Consider the following 21,493-nt stretch of genomic DNA (forward strand, 5'->3'; position numbering starts at 1 on the left):
TTTGCAGCGCACATTTAGCATCATCAAAAACTGTTTTTCTCCACATCAAATTCTATTTTGCGAGATGTATAGTGCAGAAGGTAAGGGCTCAGGAGCATGGTACGGAGCGATGGTGGCTGCTACAATGCCGTATGACGTCGCATGTTAGGCATGTATACAGTAGATTCTGTTATTGGTTGAGCGTGTTGGTGTACGTCTTATTTACACCGGTTGTGATTCTGTTCTTGAGCGCTATTCGGTTTTACAGGCGCCGACTACGGGGGGGGGGGGGGGGGGGGGGGGGGAGGGGGGAGGGGGGGGGGGGGGGAGGGGAGGGGAGGGAGGGAGGGAGGGGGGGAGGGCCCCCCCTCCTAAGGTTGGCTCAAACCCCCCTCCCCCACCCAAAAAAAAATTATAATTTCTCGGGGGAGGGGGGGGGGGTGGGGGGACTTTCGTGGCAGCGAGAGAGCCTCGCACTCCAGTCTGAGTAGTCTGCTGCGGTGTCCACAATTGCCGATGCGTTGGGGGTCATCGATAACAACGTTTAGGTTGTTGAGCACCGTTGCAGGGGCGTCATTGCGATGCGTGGCTTCGGGAGAGTGTGAGGGCTCCTGCGTTCTTGGAAGCTTTTTACTTCGGTCAACTTCGGCAGCGTCACCCCCCAGGCGTTGCCGCACTTAGTCTTTCCGGCAACGCAGAGGAGACGGAGAAAAAAAGCAACGAATTCTCTAATCAGCCCTGTACTCATAAGCGCGTGCCTTGTGGGTCTCGCAGAAAAATGGCGGTGGGGTGTGGCTGGGAAGAAGGGCAAGAAGGATCGCCCACGATGGAAAGGAGGGTGATGTGGGGAGAGGGGGAATTGCGCATATTTCAATATATAGGGACCTTAACTTGAACGGGTTAGTGACACCACCAAGTGGCTGTTTCTATTTTTATATTTTTTTTTATTGTGGTATACTTGCATTAATATGAAAAATATAATGTAAATCTGCTTTTTAACAACATGTGTAACACATTTTTCCAACTGTGGCCACCTTGTTCCAAATGATTTTGGTGCGACATGTGGGGGTTTGCTAGCTAGTAACAGAGGTACCGAGGAGTAACATCTCAACCGCGGTGGCGATCTCGAAGGAGACGTCAAATCTAGTAGCACGGTCCCGCACATCCCCACGGCAATATAGACAATGTTTAGGGCCATATTACCACGGGTCGGGTTCAAGAAACTAACTCCGTCGGGTGCCAATGATCTAATACCTTGTCTCACTCTCTCGAATATAGCGGAAAGAGAAGACACACATACCAGAGTAAGGACAGAGTCCTACAGCATTTATTAAAACACCCTACTATACGAAAATAATATGTCCCCATCCAAAATGCCCCCCACGCCGGCAAGGTAAGAAAAGATTTTTACCTGCCAGACGCGGGGTTCCGGAGAGCCAAGGGGGCGGGAAATCATTGAAGAAGTCGCCGATACACGTCCTATCTCTTTCACGGTCACCGGACGAGTCCCTCTCTCGAAAGTGGGAAAACAAGAGGCGAAATCTCCTCGCTTGTCAGCAGTGATCCAAATCCGACGCGGGGGACGGAAAGGGGGTCCCCCGTGAGAGAATGAGAGTAGACAAGACAGGGGACCCTCCGCTTCACCAACAGGTCGGAACTCACAGTGATGGAGGCCGAACGTTCTGACAAAGCGGCTGTTATCACAGCCATCGGCGAAGGGACACCACAGGAATCCCCACAGACAAGACACTGAAACCAAATCAAGCGCGACCAAAAGGCGCTGGTGCAGCACGAACCGGCATGAACAGTGGCGCGAACGGCAAGAACGCTTGGTCGTCTGCTCCGTCCATCGGGCGTCGTCGATACTGAGCTAGTTGGTGATTAGTACTTCTGAAAGATGCCAGCTGAATGTAGAAAGATACACAAAGAGAGATAGAAAGAAAATAACACACTGCAGGACTATTGGTTATTTACCAAAATATTTTTTCACACCCACTAGTTTTATATCTCAGAACTAATGGGTGTGGAAGAAGAAGAGTTTCATCTTCAGTAAATGGTTGCTTGTCCAGCTGTTCCAAGCATCTTTCTACGGAAGAGGAGGGCACCTGAATGAATCCGAAAAGCTTACGCAAAGTGGAGACAAAGCGAGGTAAAGATTACCAGTTGCGTGTCTCTTGTGGAGTTGCTTAGCAGCATGCTTGGCAGCTTGCGTTGGGCTTCACCGCACTGCCAGTTTGGCAAACGCTTCCCTGGCTCCGCCGCACATACTATTTGCCCTCTTCCTTCCGCTTGCCACTTTTTGGAGCCCACAGGCATAGTGTACATTTTTTTTCCTAGAACTTACACTCGTGCATTTCGAGTATGATAAATGGTCTATACCTAAAGACACTCGTGCAGGAAGTTTCATTGCACTGCGTAATTAGCAATTATTAATATGTATTTTTTTTTTTTACAACCGAATAGTGCTTGAGAACGCCCTACAGAGTCTTAACAAAATGCTTGGACCCTAGTCTTCCATAAGAAAAATCTCATCTGAGATTAGAGGGTTATCATCAGGCTTTAAACTTGGTCAACTCATTGCTGAAATTGAAGTTGTCTTCCTAATTGTGGCATGTGAAAAAGAGCAGTGGCACCTGCCGCGTGCCGCACATGAGTTTTATTGGTTTATGTGGGTTTTAAATTTTATCATGTTCAAAGGTGACAGAAGCTAAGGGTCTATTGTTTTTTGGGGAATGCAGGTAGTTCTGGTGGAGCGTACAGCACGACTGGGGGGTTGGATACGTTCCAGCCGTTTTCCCGACGGCACTGTCTACGAGCATGGACCCCACGGCTTGCGCACAGCCGGCGAATCCGGTCGTAACACACTGCAGCTGGTGAGCAATGTTGGAGAATCGTGTCCCTGTAGAGCGCGTGTCATATCATCCAGCAAGATGCACCACCAGGCGGGTTTCTACATGTTTACGGTTGTCAATGTTTAAATTTTAATAAGAAATAATTGGGTATTATAGGTATCTAGTGTGCCTGGGTGTTACTTGAGCACGTAAAGATTAAGTGAAAGCATTGTGTAAAGGAGCAAACAGGTACAAAGAAGCTAGAAAGAGTGATGTAGTATACAACCTGAATGTGCACACAAATTTTTTCTTATCTTGACGAGTATATTGCATGATGCCAAAGCTTGTGGCATAATGCCACAAGCTTTGGCATTATGCATCCTTAAAAAAATCTGGATGAAAATATAAATAAATTCAAGTAGCCAGCATAATTTTCTATTTATGTTTACACTCCACTTCAATATTTGGAACACATTTCTTTTTTTTTTTTGTTTGTCTATGTGAATAGCAAAAGACAGCTACGCTGTTCATGAGTAATGAAAGTAAAAAATAAGGGGCATTTTTCGAGCTAAACACATAGGAACTTTAGTGTTGTATAAATACACTACTGATCACCGAGAGCTCGGACTAGGAGTTGCAATAAGCTGCAAAAGTTTCAGCCCACACTGTCTTCTGAATCTAGAGTTAAAGGCAGGCCTTATAAACACCTAGAAATGAATAACATTTGCTGTCAATGAAGGCTATGCCATCATCTCACTGAAAGTAGGAAAATGACCTGCCAGGCGGTCGTGCAATTAAAAAAAAAAAAGACATGCTGTGGACATACTTTGCATCGTCTCCAAGAGCTTGCCAACTGAGGATTTTGGCAGTCACCTATGCACCATAGTGTGAGGGGGGCTGGTGAAACCGCCACGTCCTCCCAAGTCCAGCCCCGATTTTGGCCTTGAGCGAGTGGCTTCCCCTGTTTTGGCTGTTCCATCAAGTGCTACGTTGCGGAGCAGTTCTTAGGCTGCAGCGAGGATAGTGCTCCCGTTAGATGAGGCACAGTCTGTGTGTTCCGTATTAGTTTGGAGAACTGCTTTTCGCTAATTTCAACACTTTCTAATCGTTGACTCGGGGATGGGCAGACAAAGAGCAGCACGAAAGGCCCAGGGATAAAGTCTCGAATTTATGCGTCTGTGTCTAATGCTTTTGTTTCCCTCGTACCTCTTTTTTTTTTCCAGCTCGGGGGAGGCCACATTGATACACCACTCGATAGCCTGTCTTTCTAACTTTTTCCGCATGAATTCTTTCGATTTCCATACCTGGAAATTGTATTCCGGGTACAGAATACATTGTATTCCGTGCCAAACATTGAAGAAACCTGGGATGTGGGCGGCAGTGCAGAAAAAGTACAAGCCGGAGTGAAAACACAGAGTGCCCGCTTATAGTAAGCAAAACCTAGCCGATGACTCGGAGGTCTACACCTAAATAAGACTCAACATGTTGATTCAGGTACTTTGTGTTCAGACTTTAGCGGTGTAGAAAAATGAAATTATTTACAACCAAGGAGTGCTTGGAGCAAGCACCGGCCCATTACAGTGTGCCCCACACCATTTTTAGATTAGACCTATATGTAACTCAACACATAGGTTTGGGTACTTTTTCATGTTCAAACTTTAGTGGAGTCGAGAAAAAAGTTGTATTTGTCGCCCACAATGTGCGAGGGAACGAAAGCGATAGCTGTAGCACGGTCACGCAATGCGGGTGGAGTGGTACCGTCACATACCTGAGGATGGAGGTGCGACGTGGTTAATTCTCATGGCCGTCGTGGTTTGTGTCCTGGATGCCACTGATGACCGCCATCAGTGGTTCGTGAAGTAAGTGGGCAAGCGCGGCGGAAGTCTCGAAAACCAACATTACGCATAGTAACTGGATACTGCCGAAGTGGGATCCCGTGTATCGTGAGTAATGCAAGTGTTTGAAGCAGACGACAGGAAGACTCTCCCTTTGTCGCATAGTTACTGGTGGGGTGCTGGGGCTCCCCTCTCTCTCTCTCCGTGCTGCGCGGCCGTAGGGAAGACCCGACTTCTCTCTTCCTGCGTCAAGAGGGGAGAGGGAAGGTTTTTCCATAGCAGCGACGACAGCCCACGGAGCTTAAAGTGTCACCTGTAAAGCTATTGCTTTAAAATGAGATTACTTACAATCGGGCAGCACTTGGATCAAGCAACTATCTTTCTACAGTGTACCACCAACCATTTTATATGTGACATTGTACTTGATGCACTTCGTCGCTATCTACTGCCACTTGCTGCAGGTGGAAGAGCTCGGCCTTCACAGCCAGGTCCTGCCGGTAGCGTCCAGTTCCCCCGCGGGGAAACAGCAGCTGGTGCTGGCAAAGGGGAGGCTGGGTCCGCTGCCCATCAGTTTCGGCCGGCTGCTGTGGCCAGGTTCCCCCTTTACAACTCCGCTGCTGGTGCCCCTCCTCAAGGACCTTTTCTGGGCGGGCACCCCAGGGGAGGACCAAGACGAGAGCGTGCACGACTTCACCGTGCGCCGATTCAACCGCCAGGTACGTCTGGGCAGAGCATGCTCTGCTTTGTTTTCTGGAAAGCTGTCTCACTTTCTGGACAAGGAGTATCTCTAGTGGGCACTCAGGCACTCGGTTTACAACTGAAGGAGAGGAGGAGATAAGGTGCGGTGAGAGGGATTGATCATTGTTGCGACAAACTTCTGCCCTTCCAGCTGCTCCTCAGTCCTGAGCAGACGTCTTGACCTTGTGTTCCTTCTTCATTGAAACATGTCTAGTAGTTATTAGCTGAAAAAAAATAGCATATCCTTCGAGGTATTTCCTCCTTCCTTTTTTGCAGGCCAAGTCCTCAATCAAAAAGAACTGGTGGATTTCTGTAAACAGTAGAAAAGATAAGACGGCAGTTGGTAGGACTTGCAGATGATGCCGGTGTTTGGTGTTTGACACCTGAACACCAGATTGTCATGGTTGCAAATCCACAAATATAAGAGAAAAAATAAAAAATAAACTCGCGTTAAAGAAAGAAGAAGGGCTGAGAGAACGGAAAGGGTTGGCACATCTTTGGCTACATTCTGAAGCAAGGCTACCTGTGGCCGGTGATGCCCTGCCCTGGAAGACTACGGACCTCCGGCGCGTCTTTGGCTTTGCTCCAAAGCAAGACCAGCCGTAACCAGTAATGTTCCCGCCTGGGAAGACTACGAACCTCCGGCGCATCTTTGGCTACGCTCCGAAGCAAGACTACCCGTGGCTGGGAAGACTGTGGACTTTCGAGGCATTTTTGGCTATGCTCTGAAACAAGACTACTCGTGGCCGGTGACGCTTCTGCCCGGGAAGACTATAAACCCCCGGCGCATCTTTTTTATGCTCCGAAGCAAGACTACCCATGGCTGGGAAGACTTTGGACCTCCGAGGCATCTCCGGCTATGCTCCGAAGCAAGGCTAACCGTGGCTGGTGACGGTTCTGCCCAGGAAGACTGAACCTCCGGCACACCTTTGGCTACGCTCCGAAGCAAGACTACTTGTGGCCGGTGACGCTCTTGCCCGGGAAGACTATGGACCTCCGAGGCATCTTTGGCTACACTCCAAAGCAAGACTACCCGTGGTTGGTGACACTTCCACCCGGGAAGACTAGGGACATCCGGCGCACCTTCGGCTACGTTCCGAAGCAAGACTACCCGTGGCTGGTGATGCTCCCGGGAAGACTACGGATATCCGGTGCATCTTTAGCTGTGCTCCGAAGCTAGACTACCCGTGGCCGGTGACGCTCCCGCCAAGGAAGACTATGAACCTTCAGTGAATATTTAGCTATGCTCCGAAGCAAGACTACCCATGGCTGGAAAGGCTATGGACCTTTGAAACATCTTCAGCTCTGCTCCGAAGCAAGGCTACCCGTGGCTGATGACGCTTTCTCCCGGGAAGACTATGAACCTCCGACGCATCTTTGGCTATGCTCCGAAGCAAGACTAGCTGTGACCGATAATGCTCCCGCCCGGGAAGACCACAAACCTCCGGCGCATCTTTGGCTACTCTCCGAAGCAAGACTACCTGTGGCCAGTGGCGCTCCCGCCCGGGAGGACTATGAACCTCAGGAGGCATCTTTGGCTACCCCAGTTGAAAATTCCAATTAAGTTCCAATTGGAATTTTCTTTTTGGTACCAATTGGGTTTTTGGACAAGCAATTGGTCAATGCCAATGGGAACCAACGGAAACCATTTGGAGCCCATTCAGGATCCAACTGGAAAAATAATACCAATTGGTGAGACTCATTGGCCAGTGTGCTTCCAGTTGGAACTCACTAAAACCAATTGGTTTCAGTTAAAACCAATTGGTTTCAGTTAAAACCAGTTGCAATTCTAACTGGATTTAATGGGAATTTTTAACTGGGATGCTCCGAAGCAAGGCTACCCATGGCTGGTGACACTCCCCCCCGGGAAGACTTCAGACTTCCGGCACATCTTCGGCTACACTCCAAAGCAAAAACTACACGTAGCCGGTGATGCTCCTTTCTGGGAAGACTACAGACCTTCAGTGCATCTTTGGCTATGCTCCAAAGCTAGACTTCCCTTTGCTGGTGACACTCCCACCCGGGAAGATTACAGACCTCTGGCGAATCTTTGGCTACTCTCCAAAGCAAGACTACCCATGGCCTGTGATGCTCCCGCCCGGGAAGACTATCGACCTCCTAGGCATCTTCGGCTGTGCTCCGAAGCAAGACTACCTGTGGCCGGTGACGCTTCCACCCGGGAAGGCTACGGACCTCCGAGGCATCTTCGGCTATCCTCTGAAGCAGGACTACCCGTGGTCGGTGACGCTCCTGCTCGGGAAGGCTACGAACCTCCGGCATATCTTTGGCTATGCTCCGAAGCAAGGCTACCCGTGGCTGGTGGTGCTCCTGCTTGGGCAAACTAGAAATCTCCGGTGCATCTTCAGCTACGCTCCGAAGCAATACTACCCGTGGCCCGTGATGCTCCCTCCCAGGAAGTCTACGGACCACCAGTGCGTCTTCGGCTACGTTACGATGCAAAACTACCCGTGGCCTGTGATGCTTACATTCGGGACCACTACGGATCTTTGAGGCATCTTTGGTTAAAGGCCGGCCCGCAAGCAGAGAGAAGGAACCCGACCCTCACTTTCCTTCTCGCCACTGTGAAAGGAGGAAATCGCCTCTCGTTTCCTCCTTGCCATTTTCCAATATTTTTTTTTTTTTTTTTTTGCCAGCTGCCTGTATTTTTTTTTTTTTTTTTACAAGTTTGGGGTGAAGGAAATGAAAGCTTCAAGGATCTGAAAAGATTATCCAGAAGCCAGCCGGCACACCTGCGACAAGGAGCTGAACCAACCGAGTAGCTGCTTTGAGCGAGCTCGGCACTTGCTCTTCCCAACGAGTTGCATTGGCTTTTTTTTAGCATTGGTTTGGAAGACGATTCTTTGCTGTTGTGAGAGCACAAATGCCTTGTTTTGCTCAAAGAAGTAGTCATTGAAGTACCAATTTTAATATAAATATCTGATATGCCATCTTTCGTTGTTTAGATGGCGACAACGGGAAGTACGAGCGGCGTTTTTCGGTATCTCAGGGATGGCGCTTCATAGACCAGTGGTTCTGATTCATTATGGTTCGTGGACCGGCAGAGGTGACGGAGGATCCCATCCGTAGTGGGTCTAGTACTTTTCGGTGTAGAGCGTTTTGCTGTAGGGCATTTCGGTGCGGATTTTTGGTGCACAGACATTTCAGTGTACGGACTTTTTGCTGCAAAGACTTTTCGGTGTGGGACGTTTCGGTGTGCGGATATTTCGGTGCACGGACATTTTGATGCATGGACATTCGATGCTATGGTTTGCTCGCCGGTATATCTTTTCCAACGTACGCAGACACGCTTCACATCGTGTTTGTGCGTTGAGTTGATAGAGATAGTCTCCTCTATAAGGTTTTGGCTTTATTATTCGTCCTGCGCGAAGGAAACGACCCAAACAGCAAGACGTTTGAAGTTGTTTGTGTATTCAGAACAATTTTGAATATCTTCAAATGCGCCTCCTCCGCGTAATCGCATAGCTCCGATTGTTAATAATAAATTGTAATGACCTCGCACGACAAAAAAACAACAAAAAAAACAATGTAATTATCACTTGTAACACATTAGGGAATAAAGTAGGCGTGTGCGGGTACAAAATAACTGTAATCAAATCAAATATCGATTTGAATCAAGTAAACAAGCCGAGTTCGGTGAATGCTAAATCTATTTTATTTGGTATAAAATGTTTGCTCATTCTTGTACGAAAAAAAAAACAGTGACCACAGATCATACACAGAGTAAGATCTGTGGTCAACGTCTCCTTCCATGCCGTAATGATGTCGCCGGATGTAAAGAACTGCCTTACAATCGTGCTTATACAGGGCGATTTTTTTTAACGACTAGACATTTTTTCTAAAAAAGACGTCAGAGTTACGCAATGTAGTGGACGTGAAGTGGCTCACGGCGTCCTAAAAAGCCTAATTTGGACGCGAATCGTGTTACCGCAATCTTTTCGGCCACCGCACTCCTCGCCCCTTCTACAGTGGCGTTGTCACAGCGATGCGCATGATTTGTCGCTTTGGCTTCATGGCGTTAGGCTGTGCCACGCGGAGATGGAGCCCTCATAATCGGAACTATATTTTCGCGCCCAAATTAGGAGGACGCCGTATAATAGTGTACGCGCGTTACATCTTTTTAAGAATGGACGGTTTGGTGGCCTGCGATCATGGCCAACAACTTTATAAATAGAAGATGCCGTTTTCTTTTCTAATTAAAAGGTTAATTAGCAAATTTTAGGCAATCGGTCGGTTTTAGTTGCGTTCGTTATTGAACCTAATCCTCGCCTGGCCGTATAGCTCACCTAAACAAACCGCAATGGCGCTAATTTTCACAGGACAATTTGGTGGCTTTCGATTACGCCCAACAACTTTATAAATCAACTATCCCATTTTTTTTATAATCAAAAAGTTAATTAACAAATGTTAGGTAATCAGTCGGTTTTTGTTGCGTTCTTTCTTGAATCCAATCTTCGCCTGGCCGTATAGCTCACATCCACAAAACGTTAATTTCCACGTTTTTTCTAATATCTAGTAGGTGAAAAAAAAAAAAAAAAAGAGACATTGTATATAAAACAGAGGGCAGTTCTTTTCTGATATAAATAAAGCGTGGGGCACGCGTCTTGCATGCATCTCTTTTTTTTTTTCCGGCCTATGAAAACAAATCCCGGGACATTCGAAATTGAGTTTATGATGGGGCGGGCGCTTTACCACGGGGTATTTTGTCATGTTTCATAAACTTTATTACTAGTCAGAAGGAAGCCACGCGAGCCGTATCATGTTGCAAACAGCTAATCGGGTGTTTCTCAAGCAGCTCTAGAACTTTCCAGTTGACATTTTGGTTCTTAATACATTTAAAAAAGTTTGGTACTTAGTCCTAAACATTTAATTTATTAGGCATAATTAAAATACTGCAACTCTCGCAAGACGTCTGCTCAAAACATGAAGTTGGTTTCATTGGCGTAAAGTGGCTGCGTCTTTCATTTTTATATTTGGTCTTTAAAGATTCGTGAAAAGCATTCGCGACCTTATCTGTCAAGCCGCGTACGCGGACAGCGCGGCCTCCTCGGCAAGTTGTTCCCTCATCGAAGACGACAATGAATAAAAGGTACGAACAAAATCTTAATGCCTGAAGAAAGCGCAAGTTTAAAATAATTCTACGGGTGTCAGTGATTTTATTTCTACTATATTCAAATTTCAACACTCGTCGCGGGCAGCATGAAAGGAAGCACTGCACTCTTGGCGCAAACCAGTGCCCAGTCAACACACTCAAACACGCATCACCACCCGACCTGTTTGAAAAATAAATAATTTCCAGTACTTAGAAAAGGCGAATTTTCTACTGAGCGTGATATTTTGTGGACCCAAAAGTCCTGTAGCCGAGATCGGTAGTTTATAGCTTCAGGAAGACGAAGAACGACGGATGCATTATTTCCCGCGGAAGTACCGTTTTGACTTTGAATTCCACATAAAATTGTATGTGCACAAATTGGGGTGGCACGATACCGAACTTGCTTGATTACTTTTCTTTTAAAGACAACATAACCAGGCATAATCTACAGATATTGCAGAATTCATTTTAATTGGCGTACAGTGCGAAAGACAAGTATGGACATAAAGAACACAATAGAGCTCTGCATTTCTTTACGTACTTGTGGACAGTTAGTCTGCATGACTATATTCAAAAACTGCGAAATCGTTTAAGCCTACACCTTTTTATAGTTTTTTTCGTAGATGAATTGTGGCGAATCCCGGCTGGGTTTGGGTAAAGATCTCGCACATGTTCAAGGACACATTTAGGCATGATTTCCCGCTTGGTGACGACGTTGAGCTGACCGCTGTTCCGCTTCTTTTCTAAGTAGGCGGGGAACGCCAGACGCCTAAATTTGCCAAGCAGCCCCAAAACTTGCGGGAGCACACCTTCCGAACTCCTGGTTTTTTTTGGCGATGGCCTTCGCCCACTCTGACAAAGCCCCAAACAATTATGTAAGGGCTGCAGAGGCTATCTGGGCATTCCATTTCTTCATCAGCGAACAAATGCGAACAGAAGATAATGAAAACTTCGTAATACCTGCTGTCTTTTAATAAATGGCATAATATGCTACTATTGCTAGTTGCACTATTTTACGCGAAGAAAATTGTGATTTTGCGGTTCAATCTCCGTGTTTCCCGTTCTCTTTGCTGATACGCAAGATATTTGTCGGGTGTCAAGTTTTCAGTTACATTTGTTGACACAAACTAAATGCACGTTTGGCCACGAAGAAATTTTTTTAAAGGCTGAAGATAGATGAAATATACCATAAACCATTTCAGTTTTTATGGAAGTTTGTTTTTACTGTTTTTAGTAGCTTCAACGAGGCGGCCGTCACTCTAGAAAACACCTGTAGTACGAACCTATATATTATGCCCCAGAAATGGTCAGACTGTGTCCCTCTGACTGCAATATCTTTGACTTGTAATTACTAATGATTATTAGTTTGTACAAAAAACAAAACAAAAACGCAATAGTGATACAATCACTCTTCAGTGTGCCGTTGTTAGAACGACAAATTTTGAACTCTCTGGGTAGAGCTCGAAGTTCGGATAAAAATACCCATATTTTTTCCTTCTGCTGTGATGTTCAAGTTCCGTTCACTCGAGATAAATATGCGGTGTTGTAGCGTGTATGGCCGCACGCAAAAGTATCTGAGTGTAAAAGAACTTGTTGTTGGGCTAGTTGGTGTTAACTATCTGAGTGTTTTTTAGAACTGCAGAAAAAGAGAAAAAAAAAAAAAAGAAGAAAAGCGAGCCAGCCCGAATCCTTCCGAGCTCATATCCAGCCTGCCTAACTAATCCCCGGTGTTTGGGATTGAAGCACAGAACCTTGAAGGGTTACAGAGATTTTGTCGGGGGGCAGGTAAGCCTATTAGCACTCGTGCGAGAAGGCCGTAAAAAGCGAGGAGGAAAATGAAGGAGGAAAAAAAGAAAAGAGGGGGAATCTTCTGCCACGCTGAAGAAAATTTTGAGCGCCCGCCTTTAAGCATTCAGAAGGAGTAACAACATCTCGCTAAAGCTCGGGGACCAAGCCAAAAAGAGTGGCAGCTGGGCGGTGACTGGTTTTGGGGAATCTTGACTGACACGTCTGATTAGCTCTTCTAGCCTTCAATCTTGTGGCCATAAGCTGTTGTATTCCTTTATACTTTCTCTTCTCTTGTAAATACATGTATATGCCTCTTCTCTTTTACAATATCGTCTTGCCTCCACTGAATTCACGCGTCGTTCAGGACGAATGTGACACATATCCTGACACCACTGCTCCCCCTGCATGAGGAGCAGATGACGATCTTGCTTGCACTTTGTTGGGGGAAAAACAGTGGATAGATACAAATAGAGTAACCGCAGATGCCTCGCTTTTTGAGCAGAGTATTGTAACGGTCTCAAATTTTACCTCCAAGTGTGGCCCTTTTAAAAAATTCAGTGGTATCTGGTGGCTCAAATAGCAGTTTATCTTTTACTGTACGAATGGCAGTAACCGACCTGCAGTCTGTAGCATTTTGCCGGGCACCATCAGTTTTGCTAGTCTGCAATATTGTAGAATGTCTGTTTTTACCTTACAATTCTTTCTGGACCTTTCAGTTTCGATGGTGACAAATATACAACCGGTAAGGATGAGGTACTTTACCACATTGAAGCCCTGATAAAACTTGACATCAAGGGGCTGAGTTACGAATGATGTGTTGATGTAGATTATGTTCGGCCACTTGTAACAAGGGGCCTGATGGCAGCACATTGCAAAGTGAAGTTCAGTCAGGTGGTATTAGACTTTAACTTGGATAGATATATTTAACATAGTACGTTCACAGTAGGGGGCGCGACCAGACGTCGCCGCTTGGCACTTTCCGTCCTCCAAACCCCCGACAAGGAACCCAACCGCTGTCCAGCTTGATCCGTCTTATAATGTCCCCTCTCATCATTCGCTCCTCCGTTTTAGAGTCGGAGTCAGGTTCCCTCTCCCAATCGTCCGAACCAATCGCCCTGTTTCCCACGCGATTTTCTTTCTGGTAGACGGTTGGTCCTAAAAGCACACAAGCGGAACAACAACATGCTGTCGTCTCAAACGGATAACCAAAATAAAACACACAAAGTCCACGTTTTCTTCGACAGTCATTACAAGAAGGAGCCGTGAAGATGGGCGCACCCACGGACCCGGCCCTCTCACACATGAAAGCAAAGCCGACATGTTCGGCACTGTTTACTACCCCAAAAGCCCCGTTCGGCAGCCACCCGTAGGAGTGCGTCTCATTGTCCCGGCTCCCCAATTAGGCAGGTGCCCGCTCGAGGCACCCCTTACAGCGACATTCCCGCGACACTCCCCCATTCCTGGTCAGGCCGCCGTCTTCCCCCGCCGCCCGGGGTGATCCTTCCGACAACGGCAGAGCTGCGCTTTGACCCAAACCGACCAAAAAAGAAGGAATAATATGCTTGTACCTAACTGGCTGTAAAGCCGATTATATTCTGCCAACAGAGTGACTGGACCTTAATTAGAAGCAAACTCTTATGCAGTGCTTGTATTCATTTCCTGCGTCGCATCATCATGCGACGCAGGACATCATCTGCCTCAGAACATCTTCAACTTCTTTCATCATCAGTAACAAACCATAAGGCCGCCATTAGTATGACACACACACGCACACACACGCACACACGCACGCGCGCACACACACACACACAGGGTCGGTCCTGGCACTCGTGCTCGTGCCTCACAAATAAAATGCATGTTTTACAACATTTCCAAATAATGCTTTTTTACAGTCAGTGCAAATGTTTTACTTTCTTTTATGCTTGTGCTTAATGAGTTCCAAATTCTTGTACCTACATACTGTATTAGACGTTGACCATAAGTATTGCTATAGGGCGGAGTATTGAAGTTATTTATAAGAACATTCCTCGTGACTCTACCTGATTGTACAAATATACTTGATGGGAGTGGTATACGGTATTATTAAATACAATATTATGCACCAGAATTACAGTTCTATAGTCTCTTAACACATGAAATGGCATTATTTGTTGTTTTTGAAATAAGGGAGCTGAATGGGCATTGTAACTTGCATATTCTAGTATTCTCAATGCCCGCTTTTGTAGCGTTACTATCGGTTGTAGATAGCTTTGGTATGTAAAACCCCACGATACTACTCAATATTGTAAGTGACTATGAAAAATACTGTAATAAATCAATCTTAAAGTTTTAGAATTAAAGTACTGTCTGGCTTTAAGTAACGTGTAAACCGAATAGCCCAGTTTTTTACATAATGTTTCGATGTGCGGTTTCCAGTTTAAGCAAGAGTCAAGAATCACTCCTAGATATTCAATATGTTCTACCTTTTGAATGGACTTAATACCTATTTGTATATTTTGCGCCTCTGTTGGAGTGACCTTATGTGGGGAAGCAAACACTTTATAATTTGTTTTTTTGGTAGTTTAAAGGTTTAACTTATTATTCAAAAACAAAACTCTCTATCTGTTTAATGTTTTGATTATGCCAATCCTCAGATGGGGATGGTTTATCAAAGTGGCCAGACCGAAGTTCAGAAAGGTTCTATTTGCGGGAAGCGACCTTTGCTCTGGTAGGAGTCGCAACTGACGCGACAATATGCTTTGTGCATGTGCTGTGTCTCCTTTCTTGGCCCTGGTAGCTCGGAAGGCATCTGCTCCTTTCGTGTGCTGTGTTGAGGCTCTAAAACAAAACATCACTGGCATTACAACCATTCAATTACACAGTATCCTGCTTGTACACACAATGTTAAAAGGTTCAAGAAGCTTCTTGTCCTCCAGACGTCTGTGTAAGATCTACAGTTTGCGAACGCACAGCGAAATATAGACTCGGCGTTCTGCAAGGCGGCTTGCCTGCAAGTGCTTTGGGCTCATCTGGTGCATGTGACCCCTTCTCCGCCAATGAGGAACTTGTGGCGAAAGGAAAAGAAAGGGAATACTCTGGTTTCATCACTTATTTACTCTATAGAAGGTAGCTAGCCTTTGCATCGACCCACTATCCTTACAATCGGAGCTGGGCACCCTGACGTCACCGCATGCTCCGCGCAAAAAGCGCCGAGTTCTCACCTCTTCTCCCTCAGTTGTGCTTCTCATAGGGATGGGGGAGGTGTTGGTGCCGTGACCATCGGTCTTAACTCTGCTGAGGTGATGAAAAGCTAGTGAAGATGACAGCTTCTCTAAGTAGTTCGCAACATACTTTTTGTCTTGAGTACACTATGCAACGCTGCTAGTAGTGCAAGTACAACTTCGCCTCTTTTTAGCATTTGACTTCAAAAGGGCATTGGCGGGCATTAAATTTTTCCATTTAGGTTAACTTCCCAAATGAGTTGCACAAAGGGTTCTTATAATAGCTCTGTGATACTTAGAGAGAAAAAAGAAAATGGAGCTGCAGTTTCGTGGTGCTTTGCTGCAGACTATGTCTAAATGTGAGAGCATTTTGACATTTTTTTTTATGAAGGTTAGTATATTCTGCAGATTAAACTGAGACAAACGTCGTAGTGGAATGAGCATACCTTGCTACTCTTTATCTAGCCGAAGGCTGTTTTCTCTTTTCTGTTTTCTCATTGGCACGACGAACATGCTGAGCCTTACTGGCCGCTGTTTCCGTCAAGCGATGTCCACTTCAGTTGACTCCTTTCTCCTGCGAGTTGTTGTGGGCGACCGGAACACTTTCAGCAACTGTATGACTTCTATTACTGTAGTGTTGACGATTGGGCTAGTTGGTCATTCATATTAGCGGAAAACAAACAGCGCAAGGACAAGGACAGAGTAGAAGGCGGTAGACACACACAGCGCTGACTTACAACTGAGCTTTATTGGCACTGACAACATGTATAAATACACAATTTGCCCTGCCCAAAAGCCAAGAAAAGAAACACAAGAGGAGGACTACACGTGTTCCTAGAGTCATCTGCAGGCGCCGTTGCTCTCCGATCTGAGTAGAAAAATACACTCCTTTTCCGTCAAGGCAAGTGACGGGGCACTAACACACTCAGAGCCCGATTGTCCAATGGCGCGGGCTTCTATAATCTCACGTGTCAGTTTATCTTTTTGTTTACTGATGACCGTGCATCGTTCAAAAAACGGAGCACATCCGCAATCGCGGCAATGCACCCCAAGGTGCCCCGACACAACCTGAGACACATTATATCGATGCTCTCTTAAACGCTCATTAAGACAACGTCCCGTCTGCCCTATGTATCTCCGGCCACAGGACAGGGGAATAGAGTAGACAACACCCGCAACGCATGCAACAAACTGGCTTTGGTGTTTCTTGGCGCACACCTGTCTCTCTATTACATGAGAGTTCACTCTTTTGCACATCATAGATAGCTTGTCTGGAGCCGAAAAGACCACGTGAACACCAGCTCGGCGTCCCACTTTTTTCAGATTATGGGATATTTTGTGTAGGTACGGTAGTACTGTGATGTAGGTACGGTAGTACAGGAAAAACAGGAACATCACAGTACTACCGTACCTACACAAAATATCCCATAATCTGAAAAAAGTGGGACGCCGAGCTGGTGTTCACGTGGTCTTTTCGGCTCCAGACAAGCTATCTATGATGTGCAAAAGAGTGAACTCTCATGTAATAGAGAGACAGGTGTGCGCCAAGAAACACCAAAGCCAGTTTGTTGCATGCGTTGCGGGTGTTGTCTACTCTATTCCCCTGTCCTGTGGCCGGAGATACATAGGGCAGACGGGACGTTGTCTTAATGAGCGTTTAAGAGAGCATCGATATAATGTGTCTCAGGTTGTGTCGGGGCACCTTGGGGTGCATTGCCGCGATTGCGGATGTGCTCCGTTTTTTGAACGATGCACGGTCATCAGTAAACAAAAAGATAAACTGACACGTGAGATTATAGAAGCCCGCGCCATTGGACAATCGGGCTCTGAGTGTGTTAGTGCCCCGTCACTTGCCTTGACGGAAAAGGAGTGTATTTTTCTACTCAGATCGGAGAGCAACGGCGCCTGCAGATGACTCTAGGAACACGTGTAGTCCTCCTCTTGTGTTTCTTTTCTTGGCTTTTGGGCAGGGCAAATTGTGTATTTATACATGTTGTCAGTGCCAATAAAGCTCAGTTGTAAGTCAGCGCTGTGTGTGTCTACCGCCTTCTACTCTGTCCTTGTCCTTGCGCTGTTTGTTTTCCGCTTCTATTACTGACCCCTTCTGAAAGCGTGCCTTCTTTTGTAAGCTGTAAAATTTCTCCACAAGGACGGACACAAGGGCACACCCCTTGCGTTCGATTGCGCGTCGGCCGCACGAGCCCTCGTGCAGTGAGAGCAAAGCTCGAAGCTACCTGCTCACATTACTTGCATGTTCTGCGATACCAGTTGGCGGAAGAAACGTTATCGCCTGTAATAACCACCGCTTTACAAGTCTGCACCTTGGTGTAGTGGCCGAACATTGAGCTCGTAATCTTGGGATCATGGGTTTGATTCCCCGGGGGGAAGTTCGAAGTGTCATTCTTCCTTTTCAATTTATCCACCTATCGCTCTCCCTCTCGCACATGCACATTTGTTTCGTGTTACAAATCCCGAGTTTCCTGGAAAGGGTAAACACTGCATAAAAAATATTGCATGAAAAAAAAAACTATGCTTGTGTTAACAGTTCAATGTATATCAAGATCGCAAGGACATCATGTGCCTAAAGATCGGGAGCACATCATGGATAAGACATCCATGCATTGCTTGGGGGAGGAGTATATTCTGGTGGTCGGTTGACAGTGAGCATCCATGAGCCAATCGCAAGCCACGGTCTTGCGATTGGCTCTTGTCTGACACGCCACGATCGGCCGCGTGTCAGACAAGAAGAAACGGGCGTGTGCGCATTGTGGCAGTGTATCGAGTACAGCTCTGCTGGTCTTCCTTCTTCACGAGAGTGGAAAGGCTGAACGTTTTATATAGCCAAGCAAGGTTTTTAAACAAGCAAACCAAGGTTTCAGTGTAGCAAATTTTAGAATGACAAGACTACTAACAGGCATTCAAAAGGAGGGCTGAGTTGTATCACAATTGTGCTGATTCCTAAAAATTATGCTTCAAAAAATGAGCTTGGGAATACATAATTGTTTTACCTTGAACTAATAATGGTGGGGAAGGTAAGGTTTTTTTTTGTTTTTTTTTGGTTTCCTCAATGCTGTTTAGTAAAACTAGCTTTGCTTGTATAGTACCTCTGCCATCTCTTGTTGTGGAAGTTTTGCAATAGAATCTTTTAAGTAAATCCCAAGTTTATCCCAAGCATCAGAAAGATCTTGCAGATTCTGTGCTTGGATGTTGGGGTTGGCACCGGCGACCCTGCCCGTTTTTCTGCCCACCTATCGTCAAGCGTGGAAATTTTATGCTGGGAAAGTCTGTCGTAATCATATTATTATTTTCCAACTCTAATACCCTGACCACATGAGCTTGTGTCATATTCAAGGTTGTATTTCGTCTTCATGCAAATCTGGCATTTCTGGAACGCGTCGAGTAAGTGCATCAACATAAATAACGGCGTCTCTCTAACGTTGACGATGAATTCGTGACAATAAGTACCGTTGTGCCAATCTTGTGCCAATCGATGCAGATCGCAGACTATATCATGGATCCTATGGTTCGGGGCATCTGCGGCGGCTCCTCCCACGAAGTGAGCCTGCGTGCCCTGCTCCCCAATGTCTTCAAGGCGGCCAGAGAACACGGCTCGGTCGTGCGGGGCCAGCTGCGACAGGTGCAAGCCGCCACGGCAGCCCGACTTGCGCAAGCTGCTTCGACCCCTGCCGGAAGCACGACGCACACGACGATGGCGGAGAATGCGACAAGCACCTCGGCAAATGCAACAGACTCGCACGTGCACGCCGCAGGCATCACGGCAGGGGTGGCGAGTGCAGCGGACGCAACGAACGCTGGCGCGACGAGCGCACCGGCGAGCCTTCACTCTTTGTCTTCTGGGTGGGCCATGTGGAACTTGAGGAATGGCCTACAGCAGCTCTGCGACACCCTCTCTCTCAGGCTGGAAGAGAATCCCCGCACGCACATCTACGTGAACGAGCATCACGTCGCGCTGCAAAGGGATCCCAACGGCCACCTCATGGTGAGGCGCGCAGGCAGATGGTGCCACATTTTACAGTGTGTACAATGCCCGTGATTCTCGTGAGCTGCGCCCTTCGAGATAGTGGGAACTTTCCCAGGAATTTCCTTCGTTGGGCTCTCTGGGCTATAGACGCCGACTCAGACACGAGCCTCACTGCCGGAAGAAATAGTGGCTGTTTCTTCTAGGCTGAACCTCTTAACCCTGGGGTTTGGTGACATTTATGTAATTTACGGGGCACTCACTTATCCTGGGAAAGATACTTTATTTGTAGCGAAGTATTTAAAGTAGTGTGCAGTTATGCAATTTTGGAATTTATTACTATAAAATCCCGAGCGAGTGCCCACCCAAATTTGGAGATGATTGTGTAAAACTGGGGCTGGGCACTCTTTCGGTCAAGGATTCGTTAAGATATACCCTCTGTGCATTTTCCAAATGTTACAAAACTGAGGGGTGGGCGCTTATTGTGGATTGGGGCGGACGCTCGGTATTTTACGGTATATTAAGCCTGTTGTACTTTTTTCCAAAAATGCAGCTATGAGTGGACATGTTTTTTTTTTTCTTATTTAATCTTGTTGTATTACTTTAGTGAGGAGTTGAACATAAAACTACAATACCTTTTTTTTTTTAGTCAAATTCTTTTGGAACCTATTTAAATAATATAGTATTTTAGTGAAGGTGTGCCAGTGCAATTGTTTTTCGAACTGTTCCTGTCAAAAGAAGTGTCTCAGCAGCACAAAATACAAATTTTCAGTTTTGGAAGAACAATACTTAGCAGGGTATTCAGGCGTAGAGAGTAGCACTTTTATTTTTTTAGTATTTAACCCATCTAATTACTAAATTTAAGTGTATGTCCACCACCTTAAAACATCTTTTTAGAAGATTACTCATGCCCTGGAGTTCAAGCAACCAATTTCTGTGGCCCCCTAAATCTGTGACAAAATGAAAGGAATTAGCCTGAACTTGCTTTTTGTATGCATTCTTATGAGCAGCAATTATGTAATATCTTGATTGTGCTACGTGACTCAGGTGTCGTTTGCAGAGTCGACCACGGAGGCTGACCATGTGTTTTCCTGCATTCCTTCTCGCAGTAAGTAACAAAGTTTGCACTTAACTGTCTTAAGGACTGCCAGGAATTTTTTTTTTTTTTGGGGGGGGAAGGGGAGGTCACTATGCGTGGTTATATTGCCACACGCGTCAGCGAGTGACCGCGTGCGCATCCGAGTCGTTACCGCGCTTGACTGTCGCGCGGTAAGTATAGGTTCGATTCCAGTCAGTGGAATGTTCTTTTATTTATCCTTTCAACATTGCATTCTCGTGACTTCGAGATCATTCTTGTCTGATCGAGTTCCAAATGTTCTAGTCACCAAACCTTCTAGGCTGATTGTTCCAGAAGCCGACGCGCGTACATAAGGGGCTCTGCTTGGCGATCTGCGATCAGTTTAGCCCCAGCGTTCGACTCTGCTGTCACACCGACTTTGATGAGCGCAACGCTCTGCTGTTTTCTTTTGTTTCCCTTTTTATTTTTGGGGCACAAGTTTGCCCCATTAAACATTTCAGTTTCCCCAGTTATTCTTTGTTTCACCTTGGCATTCATGACAATATTATAGAGTCTGCTGGATTTTGGGGGGCGGCTGAAGCCCCATAAGCCTACCCCCTGGCTACGCCACTGGGACTGCCCAGTTGTTTAAGGCATAAATGTTCCATGCATTTTAAGTGCTTGTCACTGTTAATCAAAGGATGCTAGGCCATGGCTGTGCACTTTATGAGGGTTTAGTTGTTTTTTTTACACTAAAGCTGTTAAGGGCCAGCTCCCCCATTATCGTGTCCGCGGACAAGCGGCGTGTCAACACAAAAACTCGAGCCAGTTCACCGTCGCCCTACGTTGTCATCTCACCTACCATTCGTGTGTGTCCTGTATCCCGTGATATCGACATCGCGTTAGCGCTCTTATCAGTTGCCCTTTGGACTCACGATGGGTTGGCCGTGCGCTGTTCGAGGAAGAAGAGCAAGAG

The 21,493-nt window shown here is 46.3% G+C and overlaps 1 protein-coding gene across 1 annotated transcript in view; it reads left to right on the plus strand.

Annotated features, from left to right (window-relative positions):
* Positions 1-2,722: 2,722 nt before the first annotated feature.
* Positions 2,723-21,493, plus strand: part of LOC8041996 (protoporphyrinogen oxidase) — a gene marked incomplete at its 5' end in the record, with an annotated part of 38,836 nt that continues 20,065 nt past the window's right edge. Inside the window, 4 exon segments of the mRNA XM_042290039.1 lie at positions 2,723-2,852; positions 5,107-5,361; positions 18,978-19,481; positions 20,508-20,568. Coding sequence (XP_042145973.1) covers positions 2,723-2,852; positions 5,107-5,361; positions 18,978-19,481; positions 20,508-20,568 — 950 coding nt within the window.

This window comes from Ixodes scapularis, unplaced genomic scaffold, assembly GCF_016920785.2.
Source record: "Ixodes scapularis isolate PalLabHiFi unplaced genomic scaffold, ASM1692078v2 PGA_scaffold14__6_contigs__length_520768, whole genome shotgun sequence".
Classification (NCBI taxonomy): Eukaryota; Metazoa; Arthropoda; class Arachnida; order Ixodida; family Ixodidae; genus Ixodes; species Ixodes scapularis.